The sequence below is a fragment of the Dipodomys ordii genome, unplaced genomic scaffold (genome assembly GCF_000151885.1).
Source record: "Dipodomys ordii isolate 6190 unplaced genomic scaffold, Dord_2.0 Scaffold122, whole genome shotgun sequence".
In the NCBI taxonomy this organism is placed as follows: Eukaryota; Metazoa; Chordata; class Mammalia; order Rodentia; family Heteromyidae; genus Dipodomys; species Dipodomys ordii.
The window spans coordinates 2,207,672-2,226,379 of record NW_012267338.1 but is presented as its reverse complement, the minus strand read 5'-3'; the positions used below and the strand labels follow the sequence as shown (position 1 = coordinate 2,226,379).

The window sequence follows — 18,708 nt, the reverse complement described above, 5'->3', positions numbered from 1 at the left end:
GGCTTTAACTGAGGACCTGGTGTTGTCCCTGAGCTTCTTTTTGCTCAAAGTTAGAACTCTACCATTTGAGAATCAGCTCCACTTCTGGCTTTTTTGGTAGTTTATTGGAGGTAAAGAGTCTCATAGACTGTCCTGCTAGAGCTAGCTTCACATTACAGGTGTGAATCACCAGCATCTGGCTAGCCCATGCTTTTAACTATGATCCAACATTGCTTTGCAATATGTGAAAATGAACCTGCTACCCCCCACCTTCTAAGTCACCAGGCTTTGGACCCTGAAGTTATCATTTGCAAATGGTTATTTAAAAAAAAATACAAATCTGCTGGGTACCAGTTGCTCATGCCTATAATTCTAGCTATTCAGGAGGCTGAGATCTGAGGATCATGGTTTGAAGCCAGAATGGGCAAAAATGTCCATGAGGCTTATCTCCAGAAAACCACCAGAAAACTGGAAGTGGGGCTATGGCTCAAAGTGGCAGAGTACTAGCCTTGAGTGAAGAGTTCAGGGACAGCGCCCAGCCCCTGAATCCAAGCCCCACAACTGACAAAAAAAGAAAGAAAAAGAAAACTCTTTTTGAGTGAAGTATTAAGAAATCTCAATGGCTCTGATTCTAAAATGTCTCTCATCTTTCTTGACCATCATCTCACTGACACACAAATGCAGGTATTGATGTCATTATGTTCCCAGGCAGAGTAACAGTAGAGAGCTGGTGTCCACTTCCTTTCCTCTGCACCAGTTCCAGAACACAGTTTGATTTTCCCAAATGATCTTGTTCACACACTCACTCATTCAAGCACTAGCCAAACTATGTTCCTTCTACATAGGAGCAATCTGCCCATCTTTGTGAAACTCAAGTGGAAAATATGCTATTTACTCCTCTCAAAATCAATGTTCCAAACACACAAATCATCAGCCTGTATTCAAATGCATTGAGGTTAGAGTACCCTTGGTTCAACAGCTGCTATACTGCTCTGTTTTTAATAGGAAGAAAGAAGGAATACAGACCTCAATGGAAGGTATATCCTGTTTCTCAGAACACACATCTTCTTTAGGTACTTTGTAGATCTTCTTTTCTGAAGGAGACTTTGTATCAAGTTTTTTCAAAGTTTCACAAGTGTCTACTTCATTCTTGACAGGCACTTGCTGGTTAGTCCCTTGAATAAATAAAAACAATTCAATTTCTAGGTATTTTTTTCCATTCCTGTTCCTATAGTTAAAAGCCCTCTTTGCTATACTAAACAATCCCATTTAATGAGATTTAGGTATGAGATCTTTTTGACATCCTTGGCTTTGTTTACAAGTAAAAATATACTCAAAGCAAGAGCTCTACAATTTTTAAAGATGGCAGGTAGTGGGGTGGGACATACCAATGTTCATGGGAGCACCATTACTCAGAACAGCCAAGGGGAGAAAACTACCCAAATGTCCACTGACAGGTGAATGGAAAAACAAAATGCAGTATATACACACAACAGGACACCATTATTCATAACACAAATATCAGTTACAGTATAGAACTGCACTCTCATATAAGCTACAACATGGATGAACCATGAACACATTATACAAAGTAAAACAGCACACACACAAAAGGGCATTTTGACTGCACTTGTGTTGGTATTCTAGGGTACTCATATTCAAAGAGATGGAAGGTGAATTGGACTATTTATTTATTCTGTGTTCAGTAATAAATACATAATTCCCCTTCTCCTGCTAGTTGAGAATCATTGTTTGTGATGATGAAAAAGTCCTGAAAATTTAGTAGCAATACTCACATACCAGTATCAACATACTTAAAGACACCCACTCTTTACAATTAAAAGTAGTTAAAATGGTAAATTTTGTATTATGCATACTTTCACATTTTCTTAAAGGTAGGGTAAGGAGAGAAAAAGGTAAGGGCTTGGGTTCTAGTCATGGCTCTGCCACTGAGTCACATAATCAGAGTGATAAATCTCTTAAGGTAACAGAGCCTGTTTCTTTACTCAGATCAGAACATAGCAGCAACTTCCCGGCTGCCAGCTTGACAGCCATGTCAATACCACCAAGCAGAGACACTTGGGAACAGTATCTCCACCAAAGGACACCCAAGCTGTGTCACAAAGGCTCTTCCCTGTGGTGTGAGGGTGCAAGCTGAGGAATGGATGTGTACAAGGAGTATTGCTGGGAACCTTTTGGATGTTTTCCCCATTTTGTCAGTTAAAGTGTGGAAAATTAGGTGAAGATGAAACCCAGGGCCTTTGCACATGGAAGTAAGTGCTCTATCCTGAGCCACACAATCCAACCAACTTTTCTTACATACTTTTTGTGAGTTAACATCTTCACAATAAAGGCAAAACAACTTCAGCGCCAATTTTCTAATCCCAAACAGAAAGCATTTCAATACCATGGGTAGTGAATCTATAATCTCAGTTCCTTGAAGGGCTAAGGCACAAGAATCACAAGTTCAAGGCAAATCCAGGCAAAGTTGGGGAGATTCCATTTCAAAAACAAAGTGCAAACAACAGGGCTGTGGCTCAAGTGGGAGAGCATGTGTGGGAGGCCCTGGGGAAAGCTTAGCTGGCCTGGCACAAGTGTGTCAGGCAGAGTAGTTAGACGCCCTGGTCTGACCAGACAGGACACTTGGGCTAGCAGAGCTCTCCAATCTCAGAAGGAAAGGAGCAGTCAAGTCGCCTCTGTTAATGAAACACACAAATGAACCTCATGCAAAGCAAGGTACACATTCTTTTTCCAAATAACACAAGTTGGGCATACTTTTAGTCTGTAAACTGAGGCATTACATAAATATCACATAACTTTGGGAGACAGTGAGGGAAGGGGTGACATGGTCTAAAAAGAAAGATACTCTTTACCTTATATTGTAACCCCTCTGTACATCACATAACTGTTGAGCCAAGCAGGTAGGACACATGCTGTGTGATGTGGGGCAGGTTTAAGTACAATACAGCACACCAGGGCTTATACTTTAAAAGAAAGGTCCTATCACAAAATTAAGGTTATGCCTCCAAGATGAATACAAGATAAACACAGAAAATCAATCTGTGGCTGGATTAGATTCACTACAAAAAGTAAAACATGGAATACTTCTATGCCTTTGTCTGTGACAGAAGAGAAAGGTCACCGAGAAAGGCATATCTAGAGGAATAGTGTCCCCAAGCCAATTAAGATCTTTAAGTTATGTACCATGTCCTTTGATAATGAATGCATGCAACAGAATTTTACCCAGACATAAAAACCAATCACTGATTTATGATAGAATGTGGTGAGGTCGCCTGAAGGATGTGGCTTTCAGATCCCCTTTAACCTGACCTTTTCTGAGTTAACACCCAACCACACCCCACTGAGCCATCATTACTGTTTTACAAGTTGTCAAAATTAAGTCATTTTAGAAATATAATTCCTCTACAAGACAAACTAGATGTCAGACATCCACAAAAGAAAATATCCAACAGTGAATGAGTAAGGGAAACTTCCCAAAGGCAGGCAGAAAAGGCTCTGCAGCAGAAAAACTAATCAGAATAAGGATACCACTCTGAACTCTGAAATCTGTAAGTATGAGACAAATATGGGTAAGAATTAAAAAAGGATGTGCCTTGACTTTCCTACCATTTTAGTTCATGGGCAAAGAAAGTTCCTAAAGTTTTCTTTTTAGGTCAAAAATAAAACATCAAAGGTATTAGCTATCAACAATTCTAAAGAAGGACCTGAATTTAATAGCCAGTACTAAACCACCTTAAATAAAAAAAGCAGTAAGGCAGGCTGGCTCCTAGAACATTACTAGTGCCTCCTGGAGAAGGGGGAAGGAAGAAAGAGATATCTATAATCCTTTATCAGGACAAATAACAAAAAAGAATGCCAATTACAAGTTCATTGGAAATTCTTTAAGAAATTCTACTATAAGAATATTTAAGAATATAAAAATACTGTATGCATGCTTCATTTAAAAAAGGAATCACAAATTCTGAAATAAGGATACAGGTTGACCCACTGTAAAATGAGATTACAAGACACTATGTTGAAAACCAACTTTACAACTTGGGGGGGGGCGGGGTAGTTTGGGAGGGAGGGGGAAGGGATGGTAGGGGAGAAATGTACTCATTACCTTACTCATGTAGCTGTAACCCCCTCAGTATAGTATTTTTACAATTTATATATATATATATATATATATATATATATATATACATACATATAAGAATCAATCCAGGTAAACCTATTAAGCGTGCAACTTTCCCATGACTTCACAGAGTAAGAGTGTTTCTGCCACACTTAAAGAAGAAATGGAGGAGCAAGGCATGGTGGAGCATGCCTGTTAACCCCAGCACTGGGGGGAGAATTGTTATATTATTGTAAGGGACCAACTTAGGGGCCAGTCCTCATTTCAAAACAAAAACAAGAAAAAAAGCAACAACAATAAAGGGGACAGGAACAGGAGTGATCACTGAGATAGGCTGAGATATGGACAGGTTTGTGGCCTTGATAGTAGTGAAGATCTTACCATGTACATTTATCTCCAAAATTAGTAAATATGAAGTTTTTAAAAATCTATGCATCTCAAAAGAAGTAGTTATAAAACGAGAGGGGGTAACAATGTTTGAGAAGAAATGTACTCACTGCCTTACTCATGTAACTGTAATCCCTCTGTATAACACCTTGACATTAAACAAAAACAGTTATAATTCAAGAAAGTAAGAAAAAAGATCAAGAAAACTCACTAATATCCAGTTAAAAGTTTAGTTGTCTAAATTCTTTTTTTTTTCTTTCTTGCGCCCAAGGCCTGGGCATTGTTGCTGAGCTTTTCTGCTCAAGGATAGTGCTCTACCAATTGAGCCACAGATCCACTTCTGGCTTTTCAGTGGTTAATTGGAGATAAAAGAGTTCTCATGGGTTTTCCTACCTGGTCTGGCTTTGAACCATGATTCTCAGCCTCCTAAATAACTAGATTACAGGCCTAAGACACTAGCACCTGGCTGTTGCTGTCTAAAATTGAATCATCTGGTATATTTTGAATAAACCATTAAATCCTCATTTCAAATTATTAGCATCTATAAGTAAGCAAAAACTTTTTTTTGAATTTCTGCAAATACAGGTATTTCAGAAAGTTGGAGGTGCTATTAATTTCAAGGTTTAACATACTATTAAAAGTGCAGCTGAGCTCCAGTGGCTCACTCCTGTAATCCTCGCTACTTAGGAGATTGAGACCTGAAGGATTTCAGGTTGAAGCCAGAACAAGCAGGAAAATCCAAGATACAAAATAATCAGCAAAAAGCAGAGGTGGAGATGTGACTCATATAGTAAAGCACTGCCTTACAAACAAGCTGAGCAAGTTCAAGGCCCTCATTTAAACCCTGGTTATTACATTCTTTACAATTGTAAGTAATAATAGTTATTTCTCTTCTGTAGTTCTGAGGTTGAAAATGATTGTATTTCATTATAATAACACATTTCTATTTAGAGCGTCAAGCTGAGCAAATTCAAGGCCCTCAGTTAAAACTCTGGGGTAAAAGTTTACTACCTTTTATATATTACTGTAAGTAAAATAAAAACACAAAATAATCTGCTATTTCTCCTTGGTAGTTCTGAGATCAAAAATTTAGCAATTAGCCAGGTACCAGTGGCTCACGCCTATAATCCTAGCTACCTAGGAGGCTGAGATCTGAGGATCGTTGTTCAAAGCCAGCCTGGGCAGGAAAGTCCATGAGACTCTTATCTCTAATACACCACCAGAAAACCAGAAGGGGTGCTGTGACTCAAGTGGTAGAGCACTCATCTTGAGCTGAAGAACTGAGGGACAGTGCCCAGGCCCAGAGTTCAAGTCCCAAGACTAACACACCCCCCAAAAAAAATTAGCAATTACAAATCTCTATTATTTAGATCATAGTTAAAATGAAAGCCATAAATACCTGTCAAAAATATATTTCAAAAGATCATTAACATTAACTTTTTTTTCTTTTTTTTTGGGGGGGGGGAGGGCGGTTGGTCATGGGCCTGGGCGCTGTTCCTCAGCTCTTCAGCTCAAGGTGGGCACTCTACTACTTGAGCCACAGTGCCACTTTCAGTTTTCTTCTGGTGTTTTTATTGGAGATAAGAGTTTTTCATGGCCTTTCCTGCCCAGGCTGTGTTTGAATTGTGATCCTTAGCTCTCAGCCTCCTAAGTAGCTAGGATTACAGGCATGAGCCACTGGTGTCAGGTCATTTACATTAACTTTTTAAAAGCCCTTCCCTCATGAAATGATCATGAGGTTCTGGAACATGTAACAGATGTTAGGAAAACTTAGCTGTTTACAGTTGTTTGACAAGTTGATGCCCGGACACAAATGTGGGAAAGCAGCCCTGAGACTGTGAACATGGCCTTCACTTCTATCATTTTAACTTCTGATATACCAAACTTCTGATATGCCTCTCAGAGGCAGGCAGGTGGAAAGGTATAGCGGAGGAATAAAAGTTGCTTTGTTATCAGAAAACTTCTGTTTCTCAACAAGGACTCAAGGAGGGCAGTCTTTTGAGTGTCTGGAATGATATTCTTAACCCATCAGAACTTTGCACCTAACCCCATCTTTGAAAAGAACTGTGTTTTCTATTCTAAGGCATTTCTCCCTTGCCATGCCTGCCCCAGATGTCACTATGTGAGAAGAAATGTTCCAGGGTATGTGCTAATGGCTCTAACTTTGTACTCCTTGTTGAGCACTGTGAGCCAAATAAACCTGTAAGTTTAAGATTTCAGGTATTTCACTGAAGAAACATGAAGCAACAAAGGTAACTGAGTTTTTCCAACAGGTATAGGAACATGCACATTCATACGATCATATGGAAGTAAAGGAGAAGCAGCACAGGCCCTTCTGCCAGAGGCCAAAGGGATCAGCTAAAGCATACCACTAGTATTCTCTGTAAACAGTCTTCCTAGTCTGTTTTTACTAGTGTTCCCATTAACTGCCTTTGCTGCATGAGAACATCTGCCTTCTTTTAACTGAGGGAAGCTATTAAAAAAGCCAGGCCAGGAAACATGAACTGCTGGCAGCTGAACAGAAGTTGGTGAAGTTCTGTCCAGTCACAAACAAAGTAGGTCTGGTTAATTTCTGCAAATAATCTGAAAAACTGACAACAAATACTCAGAGAAAGATGTCCATATCCTCCTAACAATGAAATAAACTTGCATCCCTCTCAACTTACCTTCTGATAAACTTCTTAGCCGTAATATTCTTCAAGCTTGGTGCATTGTCTCAAAACTGCATTTCAAGTCACATTTCAACATTTACAGACCTTTGTGAAAACTGCATGAGTTAAAGAACTCAGCACCCACAATTAAAACAGAAGGTCATAGGTAAGAACAAACCCCATTCAGAATAGACAGGGACAAAGAGCAAAGACTCATCAAAGAGAAAACATTACCATTATGTTTCCTGGAAACTTCTGGCAAGTCTGACTGGTGATACTGAGGTGAGGTTCTTGGCAAAGGATTTTCAAGTAGCTTCTTAGAGTTTTTTAGTGGACAGAGCTCTTGTTCCTTGAACTCATCCACGTTCTCTGTTTTAATGTCAGTTTCCTTAGGAAACATACATGTCTGCATTCCCTCCTTCATACTACATTCTGAAGAAGTGTTATTGACAATAATTGTGTCTTTAAGTGTGTTTTCCTCTTTATTCAATAAGTTTCTGGTCAGAGTCAGATTCTTCTGCATACTGATGTTCATGCCATTTGCATACTTGAGGTTGACCCAGTTCTCACCCACATCGGTGCAAGTGTCCTCCTTAGCAGCAGACAGGGGTGTGCCCAGGGTCAAAGTCTGCTTTTCCTCAGTGGTAGTGTTGGCACTAATGGCTGTGGTGGTACTGGTTTTGTGTTTGCTGTAGTAGACAGAGCACTTGTGCTTTTTCTGAGAATGGCCACAGGTGGCAGGGCTCCGCTTGGCTGCATTCTGGCTCCTGTTCTGCGGTGTGCTCACAGGAAGGCAGCTTTTCCCTCTGCCTTTGTCAGAAGGGCTGTATGTGTCGAGAAAGTTCTTGCAATTGCTTCTGAATTGAAGAAAAAAAGAACCATTTACCATAGGCAAACTGAATTAAACTATACTCTGTTTCTATATCATGAGAGGGAGGTAGTAACCTTTAAACTCCCTGAATTTTTCTGCCAATAACAAGACTAATGAACTAAGCTCTTAAGTAAAGACTGTATCACAAATGTTCACACAATAATGTAGTAAAGAACATTTTATAAAAAAAAATTGGAAATTTTTCTTCAAAATCAGAAATAAGGAGGATCAAAGGCGAGAGATCACACGTGTACATCACATGTACACACACACACAAATTCATACTTGTGAGAATGGGAACTGATTACATCCACTGGACTGCTGTTCTGTTGTGAAGATGAGTTAGCATGCTGCCTCTGTCTTGTTTTCATGAACTCCATAAGAATGTACTGTGCTTGCTGGAAGGCTATTAAAATCACACCCAACAGAGACAAACTGAGGAAGAAAGCAATGACATTCATTACTGCATGGTTCAAAATAACATTAAAAGATTAGCTGTGAGCTACAAGTGGTACTACATATGCCTGGCACAGCAGCACTCATAAGGCTGAGGCAAGAGGGTTCTTTGAGCCTGGGAAATATTAGGCACAGGTCATCTCAAGAAACCAAAATTTCAGATGTTTCCTAAAGATTAAAAATAAAAACACTCATTAGGCTGACATTACAATTTGACTTTTAAAAGGCCATTTTGGTCTTATACTTTTAAAGTGTTATTACTGCACTGAATTAATAAGCACTTCCACTGAGACTGCCAATAAACCATAGAGCACAGAAGTCTGTGACACTTCTAGGCCCTTTGACTTACAGTTAGTGTCTTAAGATCTTAATGCTTACTAGTTACAACCTTGTCTGGCTCACGTAAGTCAGAGTTCTCAAGGCAATAAAAAACCCCACTGAATTCCTCTGCTCTGACCTTATTCAGGTAATTTGTATTTCATACAACTTTCCAGCAAGATGTCACTACTCAACAGGGGAAGAAGAATGAAGATGATGTTGGGTTACCTGACAAAGAAGACTGTAAGCCTCCAAAAGGACTCCTCCCAGCTGGGCCCTGGAACCACATCTGCACATAGGGGCAACAGGTGATGGGGCAGGGTCACGTTGAGAGTGAAGTGGAATTCCAGGTTGGCTGCAGTGACCAGTGTCAGCTCACGGATGACCCAGGAAGAGGTAAAGTCTGGAGTAAACCTGGAAACAAATGGTTCAAGTTTACAAACTTTCACTGGCTTTAAATTTATACACAAAGAACCTAATAGCATCAAAATTTCTTCCTTCTACAAAACAAAAAAAACAACCTAGGATATCTTAGGAAAAAAAGTTTTATCCTGATTGTTACATGTATCACAAAACTGAAATGAAATGAAAACCAGTACTTACACAATGCTAATGTCACGGGATGTATTTGGACTCAAGGAAAACTGATGACAGTCTAGCACTTCAAATCCATAGCCCTGGCAATTATATCCACTGATTTTCAATGATGACACAGTGATAGGAAGAGGGCCAATGTTCTCCACTTTAAAGTTCTTTGTAATAGATAAAATCTGCTTGCTGTCTTTCAGTTCTATTGAGACAAAAGGTGACATTTAGTGTATATACACTGCAACTTACTTTAAACACTTAAACAGTTAAGATTCTTCCTAAGTGTTCTGCCTAAGTATTTTACTCAGAAGAGGCAAAAGTATTCTTCTTGGAGCCCAACAGTTTGGATTTACCAGTAGTTACCATGTTCTCTGAGACCCTGACTTTGTCACTCACACTAAACCAGGAATCACTTCCAAACACCTGTATTTGATTTCCTGTAAATTCATCGTTATTAAACAGTTCAAAGTCACAATTATTTAACTAATAACTAAATCCTTGCAAATAAATGAGTGTATATTTTATTTAGGAGTCTGAAAAAGAATTACAGTAATTTTAAAATATAAACATGCAGTTGAGTCTCTTACATACAAGGACTAATATTTGGCTGCTTCTATACTTTTTATATGAGTCCTAAATTTATCAAAGCCAATTCTAAATTACTGAAGAATTTTGAATGCAAAATTGTTTAATCTTTTCAAAGTCAGGTTCATAGTAAAGCACAGTTTTCTAAAATTAAAAAAATTAAATCCAGTTAGGCATTAAAATAGTGCTACAAACCATGTAGCAGTTTCATCAACTAGTTTTCTCTACAAAAACATATTTCTATACTAAAAATGACTTTACTCTTTACATGAATTTTTAAAGAGGAAAACAAGATAAAACTTACCAAAAAACAAAAGTTTTATCTCTACTCATTGATTATTTTTTTACTTCTTGAGTAAGTTCTTCAAACAAATTAAATTATTTAAAACATTTAATTTAAATGAATACATAATTTGGAAACTCTAGATCAAGATACCAATTTTTTTTAGAGATATGAAGATGAGACATATGGCTTCAAACATGCAAAGCATGTCATCTGCTACTGAGCTCAGTATATTTCTAAATCGGCATTGTCTGATAGAACAGCCATTAAACACACATGGCTATTTAAACAAATTTAAAAATAGATTTCATTAACTTGTATTGTCAAAGCTCACTGAATTCATAAACTGTATAGACCATGATAATGACAATTTGCCTTGTGAAGGTTAAAATGTGTTTGTGACTTTAACTAAAAAGTATCACTATTCCACAATATTGTGAAATATGTGAAATTTATGTAATCACCTAATCACAAAGAAAAAAAGTGAGAGAAGGGATGGGTTAGGAGAGATGGGTGACAATGTTGTCAGACACTTTGTACTCATATACTGTTTGTAGAATGGGAACTTCCTTGTACAACTACTTAAAGATAAAAAAAATCTTGTTTGGAATAGTTTAAGTTACTGATGGCAGAAGTTCTACTCTGAATGTTTTTTTGTAAAACACTTCAGAAATTTTTGAGTTTGGATGGCTTGTTACTTGATAAATACTGTTCAACACACACACACACACAAGAAAAACAAGGGGTAACAATGTTCAACAAGAAATATACTCTTGACAAAAAATTAAATTTAGAAAGTAAGTAAATATATACAAAAAGAAAAAAAATAGATTTCATCAAGGAAACATCTCTATGTTAAGAACACACTAGCAAGCCGGGTACCGGTGGCTCCTGTAATCCTAGCTACTCAGGAGGCTGAGATCTGAGGATTGCGGTTCAAAGCCAGCCCAGGCTGGAAAGCCAGCCCAGGAAAAGTCTGTGAAATTCTTATCTCCAATAAACCACCAGAAAACCAGAAGTGGCACTGTAGCTCAAGTGATAGAGCACTAGCCTTGAGCTGAAGAGCTGAGGGACAGCGCTCAGGCCCAGAGTTCAAGCCCCACGATGGACAAAAACAAAAAACAAAACAAAAAAAGAACACACTAGCTGCATGTAGCAAGGGACTACTATATTGAATGACACTAAGTACACACAAAGAAAATGGAATCTAAGCTGGCTTTCCTTTTCATACAACTAGAGACATATATAAAGAATATTTCTATCACCACAAAAAGCAGTATTGGTTAGCAAGACTTTACTCTTATATTTGTCACCTCGGTGTGATACTCCTCCTTTGGATGAATGGTAACCAAATCACTTACTTTGTATATTTATTGCAAGTATTTTACACTATACTGTTCAAATGTAATTGGAAGGAGAGCAATTGTCCTTTCTTTTTTCCCCTTCTGTCTGTCTGTATGTATTTATTTATTTTTGGGTCCGGTCATGGGGCCTGAACTCTGGGCCTGGGCACTGTCCCTCAGCTCTTCAGCTCAAGGCTAGTGCTCTACCACTTGAGCCAGAGTGCCACTTCCGGCTTTTTTTCTTTGTGCTTCTGTGGTGCTGAGGAATCGAACCCAGGGTATGCAAGGCATGCAAGGCAAGCGCTCTAACCACTGAGCCACCTTCCCAGCCTGTCTTCTGTATTTATTAAGTTGAATTAAATATCTAAAGCTGTCATTCCAATCCAGAGGACCAGCCTACATAGGTTCAAATGTTTACCTGATTGAATTATTTGAATCAGTACAATGAATTTACTGTAAGTTTTTAAAAGAATCTTCCTACAGAATCCTTTTGTTCTTGGTTTTCAATACCAAAGTTGCCCTGTCAGCATGCACACATGCGAACTCACGTCGACGGCAGTCCATCAGCGTAGACTCGGGCACCTTAAATCGAAGTGAACCTCCTGTGCCAGGAAGTCTTCCGCCTACTTTCAGTAACTCTCTTGCTCCAAGCCCTTCCACACCAATCATGTCAATACCAGTCAAATTATTCCTACAGTAAACCAAGACAGAAGTGAAAAGGCATTATCACAGAGACACAAAATACACTGAACTGAAATGTACTTACATTTAAACTTTCTTGGACAGCAAAAGTATTTTTGAAGTTAAAAATATAATCAATTTAAAGAGCATGATATTTCCTGCATCTCACAAACTAAAAGTATGTCCAGGGCCCATATAAGCTGACAACAGCAAAAATGCATGAGCAGCTACGATCATTTTCTAATACTACAGGCCACAAATGGAATTCATAGATTTTTCAAAAGCAAGTACTGGGATGGATCAGATATGCAAGAAAAAGAACTGAAGAAATAAATTGGCAAACACAAACACAATTTTGGACAAAATGGTTGTTTACCAGGTAAATTAAAAGATTTTCATAGTAACTTGTGCTTGTAAGAATTGCACATTAGGGGTGATAATAGAAATAAAAAATACTTTTTCTTTGGAATCAAAGATTTTAAATATCACTCGAGGAATAGCATACTTGGAGTCACGCTCTTACTGACAACAATGATTCAGACTAATGTTTGCCTCTTTACAAGTTGAGTCCAGGATTTCTGGGGTGAAATACTTAAGTGGAAATGATGCTTAGTGACACACACTGAACTGAGGGCTCATGCTACAGAGCAACTTTTTTTTAAAGGATTAGAAATCTTTAACCTCTTAAAAGCATTCACCTGATAAGCATTAGATGACTGATTTACAGGAAAAAAACTGAGAAGATTCTGTATTGAAGCTAGGAGCCAGTGGCTGATGCCTGTAATCCTAGCTACTCAGAAGGTTGAGATCTGAGAATCCTGGTTCAAAGCTAGCCCAGGCAGAAAAGTCTGTGAGACTCTTATCTCCAATTAACCACCAGAAAACCAGAAGTGGTGCTCTGGCTTAAGCATTTGCCTTGAGTTGAAGAGCTCAAGGACAGCACCTAGGCCCAGAGTTTAAGCCGCATGACCCACCAAAAGGAAAAAAAAATCTGTATGGATAAACAGAAACCAAATTTATGTTAAAAATGTACTTTCTGAGACCTGGACTGACTAATAAAGCTTTTCTCTACACTTTCTTTGTCCTTAGTTCTTCAGTAAAAAAGTTTTAAAATCACACACTGAAGTCAACAGGGCACTAGAAAGTCTTAGCTAAAATACTTCAAAGCAAAGGCTTCAAAAATTTACTTCGGAGCATTTTCTTCTGAGTAATGCTCAGTTGCAGAAGCACAAACTCTTTCATATTTAAGGGATGTCTCAAGTAGGAATTTTTTTTTTTTTGCAAAAGGATATACTAGCAAAGCTTTAAAAATACAATGAAAATGTAACCAGAGATACATTTGTGTTAGGCTCTTCACTAACAGCAGAGACCTTCAATACAGATCTGTATTTCCTGTAAATCTCAAAGAAGGCTCTCATAAAGATTACCTAAATATGCAAACAATAAAGAAACACATAAATAGCTACTTAAATCATTTAACAATAACTGTCAGTTAAAAGAAGGAAAAGAGAAAGCCAATAGGCTCAATGAAGCACTTCTTCCATTCTCTCTGGGGCTATAGAGAATAGGTGGTATTAAGTTTAAAGACTATTGATGGGAAATGCCTACAGCAATGTTTCCATTGTTTTTCTGTGCTAAGGATAGAAAAGTAAACCTGCACACATGTGCACGCATCATGCGTATGTGTTCTGTCTTCTGTGATGGCTTTGAATTTGGAGTGAAGTGCATTTCCCCTCTTAGAGACATGAACAGACGAACAGACACATCCTATTGGGGGAGGTCTTGGGACTTTGTCCAGACTTGCAGGCCTCTCTCCTCAGCCATCACTTCTTCCTATCATGCCCAGCGCTGCCTTGCCCTGGTCACTGCACACTGACTGAAAAAGGAGTGTCAGCTATTAGCTACAGAGATTATTCTTAAGAGAGAATGAGATTTAGATTGATAAGTCAGAAAGAAGTAAGACTCCATGGCAGGGACCCACCTACCGGATTAGTATGAGTGAGGTAACTTTTCCATAATCAGCTGGTGTGAAAACTACACCAACCCTTTTCATTTCCAAAGGCTGCAAATTCAAGTGGAGGGTGCCAAACCTAGATTCCTCAGAATGCACAGCCTGAAAATCATTAAGGACACAATTAAACATTCTATTTTCCTACAGAACAAGTTTCCATCTTCAGTAAGCACAAATTAGATATAAACATGATTATACCCATCCTTCACCAACCCAATTTTGTGTGTGTGAGCGACTGAACTCAGCCTTGCATATGACAGGCAGGCATTCTTCCACTAAGCTAGAGCTAAACCTCTAACCTCTTGTTTATCCTTGTTTACTCCAATAAATAATACCTAACCATAGCTGAGAAACACAGGCAGTGACTACAAGACAACCTGACATGATTACTGGAAAGGGAGTTCTAATTAGAAACCTGTATGAACTGGGCGTCGGTGGCTCACGCCTGTAATCCTAGCTACTTGGAAGGCTGAGATCTAAGGATCGCAGTTCAAAAACAGCCTGGGCAGGAAAGTCTGTGAGATTCTTATCTTCAATAAACCACCAAAAAACCAAAGTGGTGTTGTGGCTTAAGTGGTAGAATGTTAGCCTTGAGCTGAAGAGCCTGAGGGACAGCACACAGGTCAAGTTCAAGCCCCACAGCCGACCAAAAAAAAAAAAAGAAACCTATATGAAACGATGTTTTGAACATAACCCACCAGTCAGAGAAGATTTGCTGTGCTCAAATTCTACAGAAATCATACAAGGATAGCCACTGTCAAAAAAGACTGAGCTGGGAATCTGGCTTAGTGGCAGAGTGCTTGCCTAGCATGCATGAGGCCCTGGGTTCAATTCCTTGGTACTACATAATAAAAAAATAAATAAAATTTAAAAAAACACCCTAAGATGCCTTTAAGACTCAAATCATCTATTTTATATTTGGCCTCTTCCCTCCCCTTAAGTTGTATAGTTCTTTTCCAATATAGTATCTAGTATGTTTTACTGCTGACTTGGTTTACCCTTTGTCCCACCATTTCCATGCTTCCTCTTTCCCTCCCCAAATGAAATAAACTTACATACAAACAGGACAAAGGGTATAGAAATCAAAAACATCAACAGATGGGAATAAAACAAAGAAAAAAGGAAAGGAAAAAAAAAGAACCACAAACAGTACAATTTAAAAAAAATCTCTTGCTTCCATTTCTTGGAGTTCATTTTGGTAAGTATCATTTTAAATGATCATAAAGGAAATGTACTCATTACCTGACTTATGTAACTGTATCCCCTCTGTACATCACCTTTACAGTAAAATTGTTTTAAAAAGTTAAAGAAAAGGATGTAGTTTTTATGTTTCTGCTGCTTTTTCTGGCACATTCTCACCAAACCATTTGTTTATTTAGAGCTTATAAGCATATACTCTGCACAGTAATATATCTCTTTCCTGTATTTTCTTTTTTTTAGTGGTATGAGGTATGAACTCGGGTTTGTGCTTGCTAGGCTGGCACTCTACAACGTAAGTCATGCCTCTAATAGAATTAAATATTCTGCCTAGACTGACCTTGAACTGTGATCCTCTAGACTATAGGCTCTTGAGTAGTTAGGAATACATGCATGAGTCACTGATACCTGGTTGTTTTCAATTTTTAAACTTGTTTTATTCTTCAAGTATACCATCAGTTCCCATATTATTTTGGAAGAATAAACAGAAATGCCATTTGATTTATTCTCCTTAGAATTATAAACTTCATAAAGGAGGAAATCCTACTTTATAAATATAAATGAACAAAAATTGCTGACTTTTGCTATGACTTTTTATATGCCAAATAGCAGACTGCTTAAGGTATACACAATACAAAACGATCTGCTTTATAAACCTTATGGAATCCTAAAATATTTTTTCGAGAGTTGAAGAGGAGGCTCAGGGAGGTTAAACAGTTTGTCAAAAGAAGGTCACATAGGTGACTTTCAATGCCCAGTTCTATATATTCCTAAGCAGAGGAACCATAGGTTTAAAATAAACCAGTGAAAGTTACTAGGCAAGAGTACTTTTTTTTTTAACTTCATAGAGTTTTATAACAACTTTCTGTTAAATTTTCAGTCTTCAAGGTACTGATACTATTCTGTTTGTCAGTGCAATAAGTAAACAATGACAGCAATTTCCCTCATCACAAAGGGTGTAATATTCTTGGAAAAATTCTTCTGACATAAAATGATTTTTTAAAATGAGGTACCCTATCTGCTCAAATCTCAATATTCAGATATTTAAAAAGTTGGCATTCAGTTTTCAATTTCAAAGTGTTTTGGAGGAATTATCTCCTATAGCCCTGACCACTGTTTGGGACAGAGAAGAATGAGAGGAACAGCAAGGACTTTAGAAGGCGAGCAAAGCACAGGCTAGTGCAGGACTCCGCCTCCCAGTGCTGCTGGGACACTTGTTAAGAAAGGAAAGTTTGCCAGGTGCCAGTGGCTGAGGCCTGAAATCCTAGCTACTCAGGAGGCTGAGATCTGAGGATCACGGTTGAAAGCCAGCCCAGGCAGAAAAGTTCATGAGACTCTTATCTCCAATTAACTACCAGAAAACCAGAAGTGGTGCTGTGGCTCAAGTGGTAGAGCGCTTGCCTTGATCAGAAGAGCACAGGGATAGCACCTAAGCCCAGAGTTCAAGCCCCACGACTGACAAAAAAAAGAAAGAAAGGAAAGTTTACTGGCAAGGTGTTTTCTGTGGCAGACAAGATTATACTGAAAACTTCCCTATTGTTGAACTCATAATTGAACTCTTAGTCTTATCTGTGGTCTCCTTCTTGTTATTCCAGTTAAGTAGAGCAACAGTGTATGAAGGAGTAGCGTAGAAAAAGAAAATTACCCATCCCATTTAAGTATGTGTGTGTGCTTGAGTACGTGTCTGTGAGCATTCTTTCTACAGATGCTTCCCTTTTGAATTTATCTATTTATCTCACATACTGTCAGGCCAATTCTCAACCACACAAAAAACTACTGAGTGAAAACTGAGGATCAAATGCCCAGTCTGCAGGCAGACATCCCCAGCCTGTAATATGTCACTACTAACTCCTAACCACTGAAGCAAGACCTCGTGGTTGTCCAGAAAGTTAAAACTTTTTAGAAAATTTGTTTTAACAGTGAGATGAATACCACTGGAACCAGATGATTTGCTAAACACACAAAGACAATGTAGTAAAAAAAATTTTTTTTAAATGTATTTGCTTTCCTTATCTCATCCTAGAAAGGATTTCAGGAGGTCAAGGAATCTTAAGAGAAATATAAATTCTGGGCTTAGCTAAAATTCCATGGTTTTCTACATAGCACTGATTCAATTGTTATTCCTCATTTGTGTTGATTTAAACCACCACATTAAAACAATTGAGAGGCATGATTCTAACTAGTGCTGCACTAGTTAATTAGAAAAACCTGCTATGCTTCCATGCCTAGAGAACAAAAATCAGAGAGCCACACATAGAACAAAAAGACACTTAAACACTACTTTGGAGGCTAGTCTGTCAAAAGTTCTTTTTGCTGTTTGGAGATGATATCCTACCCGGTAAGGGCAAGCTTTGGTAAGCTGGAATTCACCAGTTGTGAAATTAACCATCTGCATATCGGTGCCAAACCTACAAAGAAAAACCCAAATATTCAAAATAGCATTCAATCTGACAATGGGAGTTAATATCTCCCATTTGTGCACATATATATTTACACACACATTCATATTCTCTCTCTCTCCTTCTCCTACTTGGTCCTTTGGCTACTCTATCTTGGCCCCATTCCACACTTACCCATACCTGGCATACACTAAGTACTCAATAAATGTTATTTAATGAATGACTTGGGTGGCAACAGATGTAAAGAAATATACAATGTCAAAAGTTTTAAATAGGAAGCAGGGTTTTTCCCTCAAAATAGCTCACAGCTACAGAACCTGAAAGGATAAACTACCAAAAGTCACTTTATTTCCCAAAACACCTGGTAGTGTCTGCAGACATTTTTGGTAGTCATGGTTGTTAAGTCCTACTAGCCTCTAATAGCAAAAGCCAAGGATGCTGCTAAACTTCCTTCAATATTCAAGACAGCCTCCCTGTCCCAGTATCTTCTGGTCCAAAATGTTAATGATGCTGAGGCTGAGAAACCCTGAGATCAAGGGATGTCTTCCTTTGATTATATAAAAATAATATATAACAGACATGAACAAATAGTATCATTACCTTCTCCTTTAACTCTAGATTAGGATATACTATAAAATACTCTTGCCACCCATCCATCCACCCATCCATCCATCAGGTTCAACTAAGTTATGCAGGCTGCTCTCAAATCCTGCCTCCTTGAGTTGCTAAGATGATTGGTGTGCATCTCAACACTTATCTTTTAACTTGTTTCTTATGCCTAACTTAAGAAAAGAACATTTTGTTGCATGATGAAGCCAACA

The 18,708-nt window shown here is 38.3% G+C and overlaps 1 protein-coding gene across 5 annotated transcripts in view; it reads right to left on the bottom strand.

Moving 5' to 3' along the window:
* Kiaa0922 (KIAA0922 ortholog) overlaps positions 1 to 18,708 on the bottom strand; it is a 127,447-nt gene that overhangs the window by 17,572 nt on the left and 91,167 nt on the right. For all 5 annotated transcript variants that reach the window (XM_013029748.1, XM_013029749.1, XM_013029751.1 and 2 more), the window contains 8 exons: positions 17,824 to 17,896; positions 14,266 to 14,393; positions 12,148 to 12,290; positions 9,404 to 9,590; positions 9,029 to 9,214; positions 8,312 to 8,461; positions 7,390 to 8,012; positions 1,006 to 1,154 (listed from right to left, as the gene is read on the bottom strand). In XM_013029748.1, coding sequence (XP_012885202.1) covers positions 1,006 to 1,154; positions 7,390 to 8,012; positions 8,312 to 8,461; positions 9,029 to 9,214; positions 9,404 to 9,590; positions 12,148 to 12,290; positions 14,266 to 14,393; positions 17,824 to 17,896 — 1,639 coding nt within the window. The remainder of the gene's footprint in view (positions 1 to 1,005; positions 1,155 to 7,389; positions 8,013 to 8,311; positions 8,462 to 9,028; positions 9,215 to 9,403; positions 9,591 to 12,147; positions 12,291 to 14,265; positions 14,394 to 17,823; positions 17,897 to 18,708) is intronic.